This window comes from Solanum verrucosum, unplaced genomic scaffold, assembly GCF_900185275.1.
Source record: "Solanum verrucosum unplaced genomic scaffold, falcon-dt-bn FXZP01000060.1, whole genome shotgun sequence".
NCBI classification, from domain to species: domain Eukaryota; kingdom Viridiplantae; phylum Streptophyta; class Magnoliopsida; order Solanales; family Solanaceae; genus Solanum; species Solanum verrucosum.
Window position 1 is genome coordinate 9,904,815 of NW_026020129.1, and position 19,221 is coordinate 9,924,035.

Consider the following 19,221-nt stretch of genomic DNA (forward strand, 5'->3'; position numbering starts at 1 on the left):
CAAATAATCTGTCAACATCTTCTCCACCTCTTGCCCTTTCCAGAACACTCTTCTCTTTTATCATATTTTAAAAACTAATATACTAATTAAGTAGTTTCTCGTTCTTCGATTTATGTTTCTATAGTATTATTTTTGTAGTAATAATATTTATTTTTATCTGTTGTGTTTTACTATTTGTTAATCCTTCCGTCTCATTTTATGTGGCACCATTTTTTTTTTGGTCAGTTTAAAAAAGAATATCACATTTCCTAATATGATAAGTATTTAAATGTACAATTCTTCTTTTATCCTTGTTGGTCCCACTTAATTTTAAAATAATACTTCAATACATTTATGAGGAGAGAAAAGTGAATCTACTTTTTAAAGGACAATTTGGTAAACATTTCAAAGTCTTCATTTATTTCTTAAACTCCGTGCCCGATCAAATGTTGCTACATAAAATGGGACGGAGGGAGTATCTTTTATACATTCGTTACTTCTTATCTGAATTGCTTTGGACGGTGATTTTCAAAAACCTTAGTAATTTAGTTGACTACTTAAACTTTCACTTTATTAACGAAGATTCGATTCCTACCTTGTAATTCCTTTCCTATTTTTCATTCCTTTATCCTTGATAAATAAATAAAAAATGTTCTTTTTAAGTCGAGTGTCTATCGAAAATAGTTTTTTATCTCTAAGATAGAACTGAAATCTGCATGTTTTTTATCCTCTATCGACCCAAGTTTAAGATTATTTTTTTAAAAATTGAGAATTTCAAATATAATCTCCTATCTTTGAAACAGAAGTGAAAACTATATATACTCTACCCTACATCGAATATGAATCCTAATTTATAAAAATACATTGAATATGTTATTGTCGTAATAGAGGAAGGAAAAAAATAGATTAGACCAACCCAATAATTAATCAGACCAATTTAATAGGTTTATCCCCACATTTTAGTTTAATTTATTTGTATTATAAATGATTTCTCCACTATAAAACAACCACAACCCTATCTATTCTCAGTACCAAACTTGGTTCTTGAACTGATTACTCAGCACAAAGAAAGCAAAAAAAAAAAAGTTTCAATCTTTTGTGAGAAAATGGCAGAAAACAAGGAAGAAGATGTTAAGCTTGGAGCTAACAAGTTTAGGGAAACTCAACCATTAGGTACATCAGCTCAAACAGACAAAGATTACAAAGAGCCACCACCAGCTCCATTGTTTGAACCAGGGGAGTTGTCATCATGGTCCTTTTACAGGGCTGGTATTGCAGAGTTCATGGCAACTTTCTTGTTCTTGTATATCACAATCTTGACTGTTATGGGTCTTAAGAGATCTGATAGTTTATGTTCTTCAGTGGGTATTCAAGGGGTTGCTTGGGCTTTTGGTGGTATGATCTTTGCTTTGGTCTACTGTACTGCTGGTATCTCAGGTTGGTTTTGTTGCCCCTTTTCATTCTTGATGCTAAAGATTGTATCTTTACTTGTTTTACTTAAAAGTATGACCTTTCTTTTGAGTTTGTGTTATTTATTGTCTACTGATTGCTTTTGTCAACTGGTTTTGTGGATTGTTGAGTATTTAGAAGATAAAGATTTGATTTTTTTCACTGGTTTAGAGGTTTGAAACATGTTAACTGGTTTATTTTCTGTCTTATTGTTTTTAGTTGATTCCCTTTATTTTCCCTTCTTTTGCTCATGAATCATGATATTTGAGCTTGTGTTCACTTATTGTGTATATTTGTCAACTACTTTAATGGATTCTTGATCTTGAGTTTTAGAGGTCCAAAACATATTACTGGTTTGAGTTATGTGTCTGAGGTACAAAAATGGAGTTTGGTGAAGCTTGTTCCTTTACCTTTATACTGTAAAAATATGACTTTTTTTTGAGTTGATTCTTTATTTTCCTTTCTTTTGCTCTGTATGTTTGAGCTTTTGTGTACCTATTTTGTATCTGAATACTTTTATCAACTAATTTTATGAATACTTAACCTTCCCTGCTGTAGAGGTTCAAAACATGTTACTGGTTTACTTTCTGTCTAAATTTCACTAAAAGGGAGTTTTCCCTTCCATTCTTTGCTGAAGCTTGTTCCTATACCTTTTTTATACTGAAAGTATTAATACCCTTTGTTGCTTATTTCTTTTCTTTTTTTTGCATGCTTTTGATCACCATGTTTGAGCTTTTAGTTACTTGTTTTGTACCACCATACTTTTTTCAACTAATTTAACAGGATCTTGAGTATACTTCACATAAAGGTTTAGTTTTTTCCTGTTTTGAAGTTCAAAGCATGTTAAATTTTTTGAAAAATGAGTCTTTTCCTTCTTTGAATTTGGGTTTGCTTGTTTTTCTCTAATGCTAAATTCTGTGTGTTTTGATATCAAACAGGAGGACACATCAACCCAGCTGTGACCTTGGGTCTTTTCTTGGCAAGGAAATTGTCTTTGACCAGGTCTATTTTCTACATAGTGATGCAGTGCCTTGGTGCAATCTGTGGTGCTGGTGTTGTGAAGGGCTTCATGGTAGGACCATACCAAAGACTTGGTGGTGGTGCTAATGTTGTTAACCCTGGATACACCAAAGGATCAGGCCTTGGTGCTGAGATTATTGGCACCTTTGTCCTTGTTTACACTGTTTTCTCAGCCACTGATGCCAAAAGAAATGCCAGAGACTCACATGTTCCTGTAAGTGTTTCCTCTTGTAGTTTCATTGCTTCTTTGTGATACCAAGAATGCTTATCATGGACACTTACATGGTAGTTCTAAGCTAGCGTCTGTCCATAGATTTTGGAAGCAATTTTTGAAAAATTGTCAAGATATAGGTGACTTTACATTACATAGTTTGACGAGAAGTGAAACGTGATAAAGTAGAAGTGAATGGAGGGGTATTAAACAACCAACTTGCTATGACCAATAGATATAGGTGACTATATTCCAACACTTGAACATTGACAAGAAGCGAAATGTTACAAGTAAAAGTGAACGGGGAGTGTATTAAAGAACCAACTTTGCTATAACATGTTAAATTACCCTAGTAGGGTAAAAAAGTTCATTATACTGTTTAATGTATGTTAAAAGTTGAATTCTTGTAAGACAAGTGGTCTTACTTTTTGGTAAGTTTGGCAAAAATATTGGTCATGCTAGCATGTGGCATGTCTGGTTTTGTCAGCAAGTCCTTTTAGTTGGTGTAGGGTTAATGTTGTGGACCTAATTGAGTTAGGCTAACGATAGCGTTCATGTGATAAGTTACTGTAACTGTGGCCTTTTTTTGTAATGGAGTGATTCACCATGTCAGAATGTTGTGGTCCGTCTCCAATCCATAACACCAAATTTTATACTAAAATCGTGTGCCCAATGCGCTACACTGATTATTTGATATAATATTATATGAAAAATAATTAGGTAATAATATAATAAAAATAATTTAATCGAGAAATTTGATGTGATACTATTCACATACTGTGATGGAGTGGAGATGTAAAACACCAAATTCAATCCAACACTAAATTTCACACTATTGTAGTGTGTGGACATTATTCGTCATTGCGAATTTTATATTGAATGATTGATTATATGAGAATAAAAATATGAAATAAAGATAATAATTTAATATTGAAAAGAGAGAAGAATATAAAAAGTTAGTGTAGCGTATTGAATACACTAAGATGGTGTCAACACCATTTTAGGGTAATCAACTTCTATTCATTACATTTTATACCAAAATGGATTTGAGGCAAAAAGGGTTAGACAAAATTATATGTAGCATATACACAACTTTATACATGTTGACAAAATTATTGGCCTCACTACAACTGTTAGTATATATAAGTTAAATTCTTGAAGACATCATTCTGAAAATATGCATGTTTATTTTAGATTTTGGCACCACTTCCCATTGGATTCGCGGTGTTCTTGGTTCATTTGGCCACCATCCCCATCACCGGAACTGGCATCAACCCCGCCAGGAGTCTAGGAGCTGCTATCATCTTCAACGACAAGCACGCATGGAATGACCACGTAAGAAAAACATCTTTCATTCTTTCAAACTAACTCGAACACCACGATTACTTAAACCAAAAAAAGGAGCTTAATTTAACAAGAGGTTTTTTTTTTTTTTTTTTGAACAGTGGATTTTTTGGGTTGGACCAATTATTGGAGCTATGCTTGCTGCTGTTTATCACCAGATAATTATCAGAGCTATGCCATTCCGCAAGTCTTATGTTTAAACAATGGATTCTCAAGACTCAAGAGCTATGCCTTTTTCTTCTTTTTGTATTTGTAATGTGGATCTTTTCCTTATGTTAAGATGTTCTATTATGTGTGTAAATCTCATCAGGTTATGATAATGTAATGTACCTTATCAATGAAGGTTCTTTATATTTATCTTTATACCCCCTCTGTCTCAATTTGTTTATCTGGTTTAGACTTTGTACGGAGTTTTGACGGTGTCTTTAGATACAGGCTAGAAAGAAATACAAGACAAACAAATTGATACGAGAGTTTTAATACTACTCTTTCACCCCCACCCCACCCTACCCAACCCCTAGATGGGGTAGGTAATAGGTAGAGCTAGCCAAGTAGACAATGATCAAATAGCTAATATAATTGCACTTCTAGGGTGAGGTGTAGCTGCTGAAAATTATGAGTTTCATTAAATGGTTATTGAAAGTGTTAAAAAAAGATAACAGATACAAAGCGGTTATTACTTATTGATTTTTTCACTAACTAGGCATAGAAGTCTTGTTCAATGTTTTTTTTTTTTTTTTTTTGATTTGCACCGGGTGTCCGAGTCTCTTTGAGCCCCGACTAATCCCGGGGGTGCACAGGCCCTCGGCAAGGAGTTTCCCGCAAGTGCACCACGGTTAATTCAGGTTTTACCCAGTCCGATGGCCCTCAGAAATTGTTTGCACCTAGTGGGTTTCGAACTTGAGACCTTGAAAGGGAGCAAACCCCAAGGCTCAAGTCAATTGCCAGCAGGCCAACCCCTGAGGGTTTGTTCAATGTTTTGGTAATAGAAGAATATGAAATCATAACATATCTATATTAATAAAAGATAACATGAACACATAAAATAGTAGTCTAAGTATATGAAAAATAAAGATGGTCTTCTAGTTAGCTAGTAATTATTTCAAAGATGATGATAATATATCTTTCTTTATTTGATTTTACCATTCAAAGTATTTTTGAATTTGATTTCTTAATTAATTCGAATCCCATTGGTTAATATACAAACTTCAAAAATTTTGTTAAGAATAAAGAAATATCATTAATAATTTGTATTAAAACACGGGCCACATTTTGATTTTATTTTTTGGGGAGTAAAAGGAAAAAAAGAAAGGCCTTTCAAGTAATCTAGATCAGCAAAGTTAAAAATAAAAGAAATTATCATCGTAAATTTTTCACCTGCTCAATCAATTAGATCGGACGATAGGGTTACTAATGTTAGTGTTTCTTTAACGTGTACTCCACTGTAGAAAGAAATAAAAAATTAGTGGATCATTGCGTTGGCTCTTTTTTCCCTTTCTTGTTGCAAGTGTAAAATATTACTCATTGGTTTTATCAAATCCAAGAAAATAAAATTGTCTCTACTCTTTACAAACATAAAACCTAATATATACTCCTCAAATTGAGTCATTTTTCATTATAGAAAAAATAAATATTACACTGTTGTTTTGATCTACAAATCAATTATGTGGTTATTTGGATTAAAAGGAGCATCTGGTTTCTCTGCTTCATCTACAGCTGAAGAAGTTACTCAAGGAATTGATGCTACTGGACTTACTGCCATTGTTACAGGTCCAAACTTTTCTTTTTTTGAACTCATTTTTTAAAATTATGTTTAGTAACCCTTTCTCCCAATTTTTTCACTGAGTTGTTGGTAATTTTTTGGGGGTGGGGGTCATTCAATTGACTATATCTTCTCCTGTTTATAATTATTTTTAGAGATCATGGTCAAAATGTTTTTGACCAAAACACACTAAAAGTATCAGTTTTTGGCAAGTTTCATACTTTAATGGGAAAAATACAAATATACCTCGAACTATCATAAATAGTATGTACCCTCTGTCATGCCACGTGTCCCTATTTAGTCTTCCATTAGAGTGAAGGGTATATATACTCTAGTTTTTGGATAGCAGGGGCATCAATGTCCCAAAAGTATGACGGAGGGTATTTATATACCATTTACGATAGTTTAGAGGGTATATTTGTCTTTTTTTCCCTACTTTAAAGTAGTTGTTAGTACTTTTTTCTAGCTAAAATATCATAGTGTAAGTATTAAAACACACCTAGTTGAATAGACTGCGATAGTTTTAGGAGGAAAAGGGAACGATGGATACTTGGCCTAGTCACCTTTTAGTGTGTTTAATTAATACATGGATGGTGAATAACCAAGAGTTGGAGTGTGAAAGCTCGTGAAAAAGTGATAGTTTCAATTGTGTTTTTACTTGAAATTCTCATTTCCATGTTGAGTAAATTTCCAGGAGCGTCTAGTGGTATTGGTGCAGAAACAACGCGTGTCCTTGCAATGCGAGGCGCACATGTAGTAATGGCAGTTCGCAATGTAAAAAGTGGCGAAGAAGTTAAAGAAAGTATTCTTAAAGATATCCCCCGGGCCAAACTTGATGTAATGGAGCTGGATCTCGGTTCCATGGAATCCGTTAGGAAGTTTGCATCAGAATATAACTCTACTGGTTATCCTCTGAACATCCTAATGTAAGAAAACATTCCTTTTAACTGTTTCACGGGTTCAATACAGAGTCATGATTAGATTTTGCATTCATTTTGGTTCATTGGTATTGCTCGGAACGAATGTCCTGTTCGCTCTTCCCTCAATGCGTGAATATTAAGATACTAAATGACTTTTTTATTTTTGAAGCAACAATGCAGGGGTTATGGCTCCACCGTTCATGCTTTCTCAAGACAACATTGAATTACAGTTTGCAACTAATCATTTAGGTAAATGAGTTTAATTTTTTGTGTTTGTTTAAGATATCGTAGTTATGGGGAGAGTGTTCACATCCTTCATCAAGAATTTGCACCACACTTAGCCATTCATTGACATTGTAGAATACAAGTACTCCCCTTTCTCGGGATTTGGCATTTTATCACTTTGTTTTGCTATCATTCTATGAAAATGGTATAATGGTCAGAGGGTATATTTTCTTATAGAAGATCTTTACATCAATCTTTACTTGTTTCTGTATTAGAGTCCACTTGTTTTCTTTCCTTTTTTCTTAAAAAATATGGTTTTCCTTTTATCCGCTGTAATTTGCCAATTGGTTTTTAAGAAGCCAAAAGTTGGACTTGCAAACTGTGTGATCTAGATGTTATGTTGTAATCTATGTTGCTCGGAGTCTCAAAAATTTTTGCTGCACCTGTGTCGTATCCTCCAAAAATATACAACTTTTGGAAGATCCGACTCGTAGCAGACAGGATTTATGAAGATTCCGAGCAAGATAGGTTGAAATAGATGGTTGTATCTTAAATCCCATTGTGTTTTTCATCTGATGTCAAAACTGAAGTGCAACTACAAGTACCAAGTCAGCTAGTCTGATCTCGACAGTTGTGTGTTTTCTTCTATTGGGATTGTTCTGCTCTAATAGGATGGTTTCAGATTGAAGTATCACTTGCTTTCACCAATATAAGAAGAATAGTAATGTTTTTGCAGGTCATTTTCTTTTGACAAATCTTTTGCTACAAAACCTGAAAAATACAGCTCAAGCGAGCCATAAAGAAGGAAGGATTGTTAACGTTTCATCATTGGGACATCGATTTACATACCGTGAAGGGATCCGTTTCGACAAAATCAATGACAAAGATAGGTATTTCATGGTTGCCATCTTCATATGCTTACTCTTCTTCAATTTATATCTCAGTTGTTATATTTACACATTATATTCAGGATCTGGCAGTAGATGCTTTCTTTGCATAAGAGGTTTGACAAGAATGTTTATTTGTGTATTTCCAGTTATACGGCAATACTTGCTTATGGACAGTCAAAGCTTGCTAATATCTTACACGCTAACGAACTTGCAAGGCATTTCAAGGTACACTATTGTCTTCTGAGTATTGAAACTTCTCTTAATTTCTGCCACTGGTAACTTGTTGAACATTTTAATATCCAGAGGAAACATTTTTGTTGCAACAATTTAGATTCTTAATCTTATGTCCCTGACCAGTGTTCTTCTCATCTAGTGACAATTTCGAAGTTGAATTACTGTTTAATTTACGAGGAATGTACGTCTCTACAGTTTACTTTCCACCATTATATGCAAGTTTTTTCTTTTCAGATCATCATCTCGGTAATGAAGTGTAGGAACTAAAGGAATTCTCTTCAAAGAAGCAATGCATCTTTGAAGACTACCTAAGCATAAGATCTAACAATACTAGTCTTACCTTTCACAGGAAGAAGGAGCGGAGATAACTGCTAATTCACTTCACCCGGGATCAATTACTACCAATCTTCTCCGTCACCAGAGTTTGGTTGAAGGTAAAATTTTAAAATCTTCCACCAGAGTGGTTCTTATAGTTTTAATGACATCTCATGAAATTTGTATCCTTCAATGGGCTTTAAAATTTTTTATCCCGAGATTAGATTTCCTGAAAGTACCCTTTATAGGTATATGAAATGGAACAAGAAATGAACGTTCACTGTATTAATTGATGAAGGATTTGGTACGATAAAAACTCTATTTTCGATATTAAAATCCTTCTAGGGTGCCATACACTATAACTGCGAGAAGTTACACCATGCAGGGCATATACAAAGTTTAGAACCTCAACATGATATAAATGTAGTGTTTTGAAGTCCTATAATCTTGGCAAATTTCATGTTAGTTAATTTTTTATTTTGGACCTCTTGCAGGTTTAGTTAACTGGATTGGAAAATACTTTATTAAAAACATTCCACAGGTGAGTAGTTTTGGTACAAATATAAGATCGATAACTGTTTGTCGCAAGATTTAGTGTTTGTTTCCTTATATATGCTTCTGTATTGATTCTAGGGAGCAGCAACTACATGCTATGTAGCTTTGCATCCTCAGGTGAAGGGAATAACCGGTGAATATTTTTCGGACAGCAATATTTCTGCATCAACTTCTCAGGGTACAGATGCAGAATTGGCTAAGAAACTCTGGGATTTCAGCTTGAATTTGACAAAACCTCAGTAAAAACAATGTCAATGTTGCTTTATTGAAGTATGTGATCATCGCGTAAACTCTTTTTTTTTTCCTTTTTCTTTTCAAATACTTTCCTTGTAATGCACATCTCGACTGGTTTTTGGCTGGGGTAGAGTTTAAATCTTGCTGGCTTGAAAACTTGAATTTCATGATAATGGTGACATTTATTGTTGGTAATAGCCTCAGCAGTATACTTGTATATGTCTGCAACTATTGTAGCTTCAAATTTAATTCCATCAAGATCTTGTGGATTATATATTGGATAATTGACGATACATTTTGTACCTTGCTTAAAAACCAGAAGGGATGGAAAACATGCTCAATTTCATAAAACGAAAGGCATGTAAATAGCCAGCATTAGTCATACATGCTTCTCCAACTTACACACAATGAAAGTTGAACTCACATTCAACTTCAAAGTTTGCAACATGGTTGAAAATTTTGGATTAAAGCTGGTTTTCAAGGATCCATAATACAAGATAGATACAACAAGCTCAAAAGAGTATATGAGAGAGCTTTACAATGAACAATTTACCAAAAAAAATATCTCAACCAAGCCTGAGATTCCCCGTCTAATCTTTGAACCTGTCAGTCCTATGAACTCCAGCCTTTTACAGCTGTATGACCATTTTCTCGTCTCCCCTAGTATTTCAACCCGAAGAAGAAAAGATCTTATATGCAACGAGGATCCCAAAAGAAAGAGAATTCCTAGCACAGCTGCATGAGGCTCCTAGCATGGTGATTGCTGGAGAACCAAAATAAGCTAATAGTCAAAAATATCGGGAGTGATGTGGAAACCATATGCAAAAACTGTTACAGGTAGAAGTAACTTACGATAGCAACTGGGAACGAATAGATTGGGATACTGAGAGAGCCTTCTCCTTTCATCAGCTTCAACACTTTTATTCAGTGAACTACAGTCATTTTGGTATGGTTACTGTACAATTGTTCCATGAGATATCATTCCTTTTCAGGTGGCTTTTACAAAGTTAGACCCCATTATCCCAACTAAAAACTGGAGATCCTGGGTTCAGGTCAAACGATGGGCTCAATTTTACTTGGTCCCTTAAAAGCTGCTGAGCAACCCTATTAGCTAATACTGACTGTCCCTGATATGGTTGTCCATTAACACCACTTTGAGCATGGCCCCCAAAATTTTCTCCAAAAAAACCATTGCCATATGGAAGTGTTTCTCGAAACATGTCAGACTTCAGACCGTGACTAGTGTAATCATCAGGGTAAAAACAACTTTGGGCCTTTGGTGATGTTCCCACGTCTTCTGATGAAGAAGTTGTTGACATCATTGGGTTAGATAGTGGAACAGCACCACCACCACCACTAAGAGGTGTTGATGACCCAGATACAGCACGGGGGCTTGATATGGTAGAGGGGGACAATCTTCCACTCATATGTTTAGGTGATTGTGAATGGTAAATAGGGCTCTCTATCCCAACTGGAGAAACTGGGCAAGATCTTGGAACAGGTACATCGCTGCAAAAACAAATTGAATAAGAACATAGTACTTTCTTTTTTTCTTGATAAGGAATAAGTGCTTATGCGCAGAGCTGAACAACATTACCATAAATTACACTATTTGACTACCTTGTGAATCTTTTTTGCTATACAGCATTTGATTAACTGCAGCTTTAAAAAGTCAAATGCATGGAAATTACAGTGGGGAGTGTATATTTTTAGGCACAAAGCACATTCATAGGCTGGAGGACTTTCACCAATTAATTTAATTCTTGTACAGATCTATGGTGTCAAATTAGAATTGACAAGTTTCACCATTTTTGTTCTTGTGATGAAGTAATCTGAATTACTATTTTCTTGGTGTCTAGAATGTTTAAAATGGATATACTGCAGAAGATTGTTTTAGTTTCAGTTCTCAAAACCGACCGACTTATGACCATGTCTTTGTCCTAGTGAATAGAATAAGTCATCCGTGTAGAGTTTGACATTAAGATTTAAAACAAAATATACCATATGATATTTCCTTCTGGAAAGAGGGAATAAAAAGTACACTAATTTGTACCAGTTGTACAAGTAATTGCATATCAGCATATAAGGAACACTGGAGCCTTTTCCTTTTATTGGCAATAGGAATTGTCATTTATACAGTTTCTAGAACTAAGGCGGAAACATATTTTAGTACTCAGATATTTTGTACTGATAATTATGGCAAAATATCAGATTACAGGTAACTATTGTGTGTGAGAGAGAAGGGAACTAACCTAAATCCAGGGAAAAAATTTGAATCTCTAGGCTGATGATGAACTGCAACTTCTTCTGAGCCCACACATGGTGGATCTTTTAAATGTCCAATGCCCTGAAATATCAAAACATGAAGTCAACTGTGAAAAACTCAAGCAATGATCAGCAGAGAACATATGCTAAATTTAAATCATGGCATCCAGTTAGCAGAACATTCACGAGTCCTAAAGATGGCAGATAATGTCACTGGTCCATCAATATAATGAAGAGTTCTCCAGACAGAGTAACAAGTGTTACTAAGGTACCGATCAGAAGTGGAAAAGGCAAATAGTCTGAGGAAAAAGATGTGTTATGCAAAAGGAGGGAGTACCAGAGAGGTTTTACATAACTGCATTTACGAGAAATAAAAATCTACTATTCCCCGACAAGGTCTTAACAAACCAACTCACCAGGCGTCCAACAAATGTTCATTTGCAAGCACTTAACTACTATGGGACCCTCAAAAGTTGACCATCCTTCTGAATTTATTTTGCACATTTTTTGTTTGTTTTTATAGCTTACTATCTTCACTCAGTAGAAATATTCTGATATGAAGAACTGTCCATGTCATTTCAGAATGTGCTGTTCCTGTAAAGTCCTTGATTGCAAAAGCTATCTACTTTTTCTTGGATACAAATACAGTAAAGTTGATCGTAATACCTTCAGTAATTTCTAATACAGGTATTATAATTTGTTTGTCTGCTGCACAGAAACTCCAGAAAAAAAAAATATCAAACTAGGGAACGTTCAAGAAGAAATGATAAGGTCAGAATCCCTAATGGAAAAGTAAGCAATGCACACAAACCACGATCATGGAATCAGGCAATGCATGTGATACTTTTGAGTTGCCTAAATCCAAACCCCACTTGTGGAATTACATTGGGTATGAGACTTTCAGTTGCCTAAAATGGGCAACATTGCCAGATGAGCAAACTAAGAAAAGATACCACTGATATTACAGCAAGCATTAATGGAGGTATTGTTTCTACAAGTTCAGGACTTACAATGAATCTTTCCATTGGAGCAGTACTTTTGACAAAGGGATGTTTCAAGAGCTGAGAAGCTGTTGGACGGTGGAGTGGATTGCGTTGTAGACATTGCCGCACAAAATCCTTGCCCTCATCTGACAGGTGATAGGGAATTGCTGGAACTTCCTTGCTGTTTCCAATCTTAAAAATAGCAGCGACCTACGAAAAAACCAACAGGAATTAGAAGCACGAAGAAAATATAGAAACTGCATACACTTTTGGACCATCATAAACATATTAACTAACCCCCTCATACTGACTCCAAGGTGGTTTCGTCGTTGCCATCTCCAAAACCGTGCATCCAAGGCTCCATATATCTACCGCAAGATTGCAACCATTTGAATTTTTAATAACCTGATAAATAAGCATATGCAATGAATTAGATGAAACACAGAGCCAACATCGATAGGATAAGAACTTGATTTATAGTAATTCAAACCTCAGGTGCCATCCAGTAAGGACTTCCCTTGAAAGACAAAGGACAGTATTGACCAGTTATCTGCAAATTGTAACTGCGTAAGCTAAATAAGACCGGCACAGAATTATGAAAAAACAAACATTTTCTCCCACACACCACAGTTGATTCTCTATAAGCTCAGACTTGTTGGAAGATTTTAGTCCTAGGTCCTCATATTAGAAAAATAGAGGCATCAGAACTGCCTTATTTTTGGTTTGCCCCATACTTTCATAGAAGAGTTCACTATGCAACAATAACTTTATAGCTGAAAAAGGGGTTCTCACGAAATCACATATGGGTTGTGTGGAGAGCAAGAAATAGGAGAGCTTTTAAAGGGGTAGAGATGAATTTTGTACAGCTGAGACGTAACCTCTTATCCCTTATTGCCTTCTGGTGCACCCTGTAGGCATAGATGAACGTGTGTTGTTTATAGAAAACCATATTTTTTCTTAGGTTTTCTATTTTTTGGTACACTTTTCGTATACAGGCATTTTTTTCCCAGACATCAATATCAATAAAAAGAAACCACAGATGCAGAAAGTACAGTCAAGAGCCTGCTGCACAAAGAGATCATACATGTTTTGCCATCCCAAAGTCTGCCAATTTAATGCGGCCATTTGGGTCAACCAGTATGTTTGCTCCTTTAATATCTCTGAACAAAATTTGAATTTAGATGTCAGTCATAAGAAATATTTACATAGAGGTTCTAAGAAAATCAATGCTGAAAAGGAACATCATGTATATTGCACACAAGTACTTTTTCAACAATACACCTACCTGTGCACTGTGTTTTTTGCATGCAAATATGCAAGTCCAGACAGAATTTGTTGAGTATAACTTTGAATTGCTAGCTCACCCAACTGACCATAGTCTTGAAGAATTTTATAGATCGAACCACCTGAAACATACTCAAGGTATATGTATAGTTTGTCATCTACCTGTAGATGGAACAGAACAAGCATTAAAGGCAATCTATAACATTATTTAAAGGGACAAGGAGATTAAGTGAAACATGTAACATAAATCTTTTTTTACATGGAAGCAAACTGTAACATATTAAAAAATAAAGTCATGATTTGATATCCTGAGAATACTTTGGTGCTCATCAAACAATTTTTTGGGCATATCAGTAGACTTAAGCAACTTGGAATTTAATGAGAACTTTTTATGATTAATTATCACAAGATGATATCAGCAGTAACAACTTTAAGAAACTTACCGTCTCAGAGCCATAATATTGCACAATATTTGGATGGCGCAACCGACTTAGCAAAGATATTTCCTGACAAATGTTGCTCCAGTTACGGTTTCGTGAAGTTAAAGAAGTCAACAAGAGAAACAAAATGATAATTATTGAAATATTAGTAAAAGCAATATCAGCATAAGTAATCATTTTTCTTTTCTCTTTTGCGTCATTTGAGAAGCAAATTAGATATTTCTTTATAGTAACTCACTTGTCCAAGCTGCTGTGCACTTTCTCTTGACTTTGGGTCGTCTGAAAAAAGTGTTACTTCCTTCATTGCACACATTTCACCACTTTCACTGCAGATAGTTATCAAATTTGAATTAAAATAAGTGTCTGTTTTTGAAAAAAGAGAATAAATTTACAAGAAGAATTCCATCACTTTGGTACTTGGAGTCTGTTTGGATTGACTTATTTTAAGTGTTTTTAAGCTAAAATAGCTTTTTAAGCACTTTTATAGTGTTTGGGTAAAGCAAAAAAAAAAGCACTTTTAAGCCAAAAAGATAAAAATAAGCAAAAAGCTATAAGCCTATCCAAACCATCTCTTGTACCTCCAGAAAATCTTCATTCAAGTAATCTAAACTAAAGCATACGCATAAATCTAAAGAAAAAACACAATATAAATATTAAACCCCATTGAAGGCAAACATTCCAAGAAACAATGGAAAAGTATTGATCACTGTACCAACTACTGACCTGTTAAAACCAAGGTACACATGTCCAAATGTGCCTCTACCAATCAGACGTCCTTTCTTCCAACGTGGCCCAGGGCTTGGAGGATTACCTGTTCTACCAGGACTTCGGGGAATCGCAGGAGCCATTGAACATGACAAAGAAAAAACAGAAGAATGAGGGATTAATATGGGAGGAAGAGGCAGACGATGACTTTGTTGTTTTCCATTATCAAGTGAAGCTGTGGAAGACTCAGTCAACGTTCCTCCAGCTCGAGGATGCAAGGGAGTTACAGCACCACTATGTATTCTAGAGCCAGGACCAGGACTAGTCATTCTAGGGCTAGGTACAGGTGAACACTCAGGACTACACCTACTGTGTGGCCAAAAGGGCTGGGCTGACATATCACCTCCAATTGAATTGTGCCCAGAATTTTGGCCAGAACCTGGACTAGAGCAGTGCCCTGATCCTAAGAAGGTTATCTCTCCATGTGGCTTCCCTAGCCAGAAACCAGAGTTCATGACTGTTTCATGCCCAAATACCCTCATGGGACTTCTTGAAGGACTTGACATTGAGCTGTCAGGAGCACTGTAGGAAGCACCATGATGAGGAATCTGTAAGCCTGGTACATGAGAGCTTATAAGCCTCTGTCTAGGAGATGTAGAGATTGCCTGATTGTTTGACAAAAGAGTAGCTGACTTCAGCATCTCTCCTGAACTTGCATTGGATGCAATAGGGGATTGAACCTTCTGCTTCAAACTGCAGAAATTGAATTTATTTGTTAGAAATGCTCAAAAGAGATACTTTTAACCACAGCTGTATATCAAATTGGAGATGGAACAGCAATTGTTACAGTTTGTGCTTACCTGGAAGGACTATTCAAGGCAGTTCTGCTCCCATTTTCATAATCAGATGTTTGGGGACTTAGAAGCCGTGAGTCAGTAAGATCATCACTGTCACTGGAGCTGTCACACGAAACAGAAGCAGTTGGTAAGTCCCTGTCAACGCCTGCAGCAGCTGGTCCATGAGGAAGATGCCTGGGCATGGGAAGAGGCAAAGTCAATGATGACTCGGAGACTTCACCAGTCACTAATATTATGGATGCACTGTTATCAGAGTCGACAAGTTGTACATTGGAAGAGTGACCCTCAGGAAGGGGAAGTGATTGAGAAGAAGTCCTATCAGCAAAGACTTGACTGCGTGAATCTGGCGTAGATGGTGATGGTGACCTTGAAACCCTTGATTGAGAACCCTTCACTGAATTTGTATCTTTACGTTGTCTTCGAGATGATTCAGATTTAACACTTGATTTTTCCGTGGTGAAAATCTTCAGTTTCCGATTTATTATGTCAATGAAACTCTCCTTAGTGGATTTCCTAACATCCTTAGATGAAGACTTCCCCCACCATGAATGCATTGCTATATAAAATTAGCGTGAGCAAGAACAGTCAGCTGTTTCATGTACCAAACTTTTAGCTGGATACAGCCAGCTAAATTGTTAAACTCTGTGAGGAATCCCTTTGGATGCTCATTTTTCTCATAGAAGTACTTGCTCACACTGGCTAGTTCAGCCTGTCAAAGAGCATCAAGGATCATTTCTAACCACTGCATGCACCTACAACCATTAAATAACTTTAGAGATTTTTGATAAAGTAATGAACTGTATTCATGAAGGGAAAAAACACACCCGTATACAAGTAGTATACAAAATTTTTAGAGATCAAAACTTCTACAATTTAGACAGTTCAAACGACACAGATTATCTCTACGGCCATCTGCAGGAGATTATGGACTAACCAACAGCACCCTTCAGCTACTAATATCTTTGCAAGCATGAACAGGTAGAAAACCACAAAAAGTATTCCGCATATTAATAATTATCAAATAAATAATCAGCAAGCTAATAATTTCAGCACAACAGTTTCATCCAATTTTTCAGTTCTAGTAAATTCAAAAAAGAGAGGGGGACAACAGAAACTGGTGATCCATCTCTCGAAAGGGAAAAGGTCTAAGAAAACTAGAAACCTTTGAAATTTTAGTTAGCTCTTTGGAAGATTAGAACAGAAGACTCAACTTATAGCTCCTACAATAATCATAATCCATAATTTTAAAAGTATAATTCTAGAAGAAGAATCATCTTACAAAGGCTTAAAAGTCAGTCTTGACTCCTTGTGGCGCAGCAGATCAAAGGAAATTACCATCACAGCAGACAACTCAGATAGCAGATGCATTCTCTTAAGCTTCCTGAGAATGAAATCAGTAGGCAATCTCTTTGTTACCTAGAGTGTATAGGCTGCTCATAGAAACAAGTATTACATATATCAGATTTTTGTACTAACAAATTTACTTAGAGAAAAAGGAAAGGAATTATGATGCTCCTAGTGCTCATAATAGATAATCTGAATATATTTTGTTACAGTTCCTAGTGGATATGCTTGAATGTGCTAACTGAAGCAGTTATGCAGAAGAGGTTTCACAAGCACAATGAACAACTCAATATACATATTTGTGTGTGTGTGTGTGCGCATATGTACACACCATTAGGCACACAATTACAGCAATAAACTTCTCTAAATTATACAGTAACTTTTTTTTAATCAATATTCCGCAGAAACTGAATTCTTTTCTTTCTTTTGACAAACCCGAAGCTGAAACTATTAGACTACCAAAAAACATAATTTCCCAAATTTTACAGATCATAATTTTCCTGAGTTCTACCTGTGGAAGCAATCAAAGTTCAACTCTGATCACGTAACAAGAAAGGATCAACTCAACTAAAACCTTAACCACCAACTAACTGCAAATAAACTACAATACCTGCAACTTATACCTAAAACTGGGCTGACTTACCAACAGTAGAAACACTAATTTACTTGACAGATTAGCAGGAAAGTGCTCGAGCAGCACACCACACCGAAATAGGAAACAAAAGAGTCAGCCCTAACTTTTAAGACCTGTAAAAACCAAACTTGCCTGAATTTCACCAGTGGAAGCAATCAAAATCAGTTCTTGATCAATAAATAATAAAATAAAACAGCTGAAATGAAACCTTCAACATCCACTCCTTGCTAATAAACTCAAATCATTTGAATAAATCACTGTAATTGGTACATTAACAATGGAATATGTCAAACCCCTAAAGTTTAATACTTGCAAAGCTCAAAAATCCATTGTTGATCCATAAACAATTTATTTTTAAAAAAAAGCTCAAAAATGAAACCATAAATACCCACTAATATCAATTTAAAAAACACAATTATGTGATGTAAATCACTTTAATTAGTACGTTACAGTGAAGTAAACTAAAACCTGAGCTAAATTACGCAATAAATCAAAACCCTAAATTCTTAAACTTCAAAATTTTCCCAAATTCAAACGGGGGAAACAATCAAAATATGTTCTTCATCCAGAAATACTAAATTAAAGCTCAAATGAAACCTTAAACATCCCCTAACTCCAAACAAAAACAGAATTATGCACATAAATCACTATAATCAGTACGTTACAGAGAAAAACACAGAATCTAAGTTGACTTTTGCAAAATGTCAAAGCTCCAGTAATTTACGGGTCAGGAAGAAAGTACCTCGACTATCACCGGCCGACCCGACCCGAATAAATATGGACCTTGCGGTGGCGCCGGTTGCCGGAGAAAATGAAAAGATTGAAGTGAGAGAAGAAGAGAGTGTGCATGGAGAGAAAAAGGCTATACGTGTTGAGTAGTAAATGACATATATACCCTTGATGTCAGAACTATGAAGTCAACTGTGTTGACTTTGTTTTTTTCCATTCTAAAATGTCTTTTGACTTTTCTTATTAAGAAAATAATTTAAAAACTTACCAAATATATACTATCAAACTTATTTATCAATATGATCGAAATATATAAAATTTATATAGTAAGTGATTACGTAAGTTGTATGTATGATTTACGTAATCAAAAAGATTTACTTTTTGTTCCTCATAAAGTTAAAATTACTTTTATCGTCTATCATTGTCACAATCTGTATTATTTTTTCTATCTCAAAATATATGTCATGTTTATTGATAGTTCTAAGTTTTGTTACCTACAAATAAGATGAATTCTTACTAGTATTTCTTTTTTTTAGTTAGAACTTTAGATGGTTGTCGAAAAAAAAAAAAAATAGTGAGAAAGTCTAATCTATATTGTTGCATTTAAAGCCGTAAATGTTGTTGTGAACATGAAAGCTACATTTACTAAAGAAATGTAGGGTATATCATGCCCTCATGTGGACATGAATTATTATGAAATAAATGGATTATTTTAATTAAAATCTACAACAATTAAAAAAAATAAAGTTTTTTATTTTCCAAATTAAACTCTGAGAAAATTTGCAGTCGCTATTTTTTTGGGTGCACACTTGATAAATTCACTATGGTACAATAGCTCACAA

The 19,221-nt window shown here is 35.1% G+C and overlaps 3 protein-coding genes across 4 annotated transcripts; 2 read left to right on the forward strand and 1 right to left on the reverse strand.

The window, feature by feature from the left end:
- Positions 1-897: 897 nt before the first annotated feature.
- LOC125827120 (probable aquaporin PIP-type pTOM75) lies at positions 898-4,056 on the forward strand. The gene is made up of 3 exons (XM_049506480.1): positions 898-1,416; positions 2,367-2,662; positions 3,854-4,056. The coding sequence occupies exons 1-3, from the start codon at positions 1,086-1,088 to the stop codon at positions 4,025-4,027; spliced, it is 801 nt and encodes a 266-aa protein (XP_049362437.1). The 5' UTR covers positions 898-1,085; the 3' UTR covers positions 4,028-4,056.
- Positions 4,057-5,465: 1,409 nt separating this feature from the next.
- On the forward strand, positions 5,466-9,333 carry LOC125827119 (short-chain dehydrogenase TIC 32, chloroplastic-like). Its single transcript, XM_049506479.1, has 8 exons — positions 5,466-5,773; positions 6,460-6,691; positions 6,855-6,934; positions 7,647-7,800; positions 7,947-8,025; positions 8,384-8,468; positions 8,844-8,890; positions 8,983-9,333. The coding sequence occupies exons 1-8, from the start codon at positions 5,668-5,670 to the stop codon at positions 9,145-9,147; spliced, it is 948 nt and encodes a 315-aa protein (XP_049362436.1). The 5' UTR covers positions 5,466-5,667; the 3' UTR covers positions 9,148-9,333.
- Positions 9,334-9,917: 584 nt separating this feature from the next.
- LOC125827117 (mitogen-activated protein kinase kinase kinase YODA) lies at positions 9,918-17,680 on the reverse strand. 2 transcript variants are annotated; one of them, XM_049506477.1, is made up of 13 exons: positions 17,660-17,680; positions 16,952-17,102; positions 15,676-16,424; positions 14,834-15,568; positions 14,349-14,436; positions 14,114-14,176; positions 13,672-13,832; positions 13,471-13,546; positions 12,877-12,936; positions 12,684-12,791; positions 12,414-12,596; positions 11,391-11,485; positions 9,918-10,647 (listed from the first exon to the last, which is right to left on the reverse strand). In XM_049506477.1, exons 3-13 carry the CDS (start codon positions 16,224-16,226, stop codon positions 10,146-10,148), a joined length of 2,622 nt encoding a protein of 873 aa, XP_049362434.1. In that variant the 5' UTR covers positions 16,227-16,424; positions 16,952-17,102; positions 17,660-17,680; the 3' UTR covers positions 9,918-10,145. The 2 variants fall into 2 exon arrangements, with proteins under 2 accessions (XP_049362434.1, XP_049362435.1); XM_049506478.1 differs by lacking the exons at positions 16,952-17,102; positions 17,660-17,680 and having other exon boundaries at positions 15,676-15,915; positions 16,002-16,211.
- Between the last annotated feature and the right edge of the window lie 1,541 nt (positions 17,681-19,221).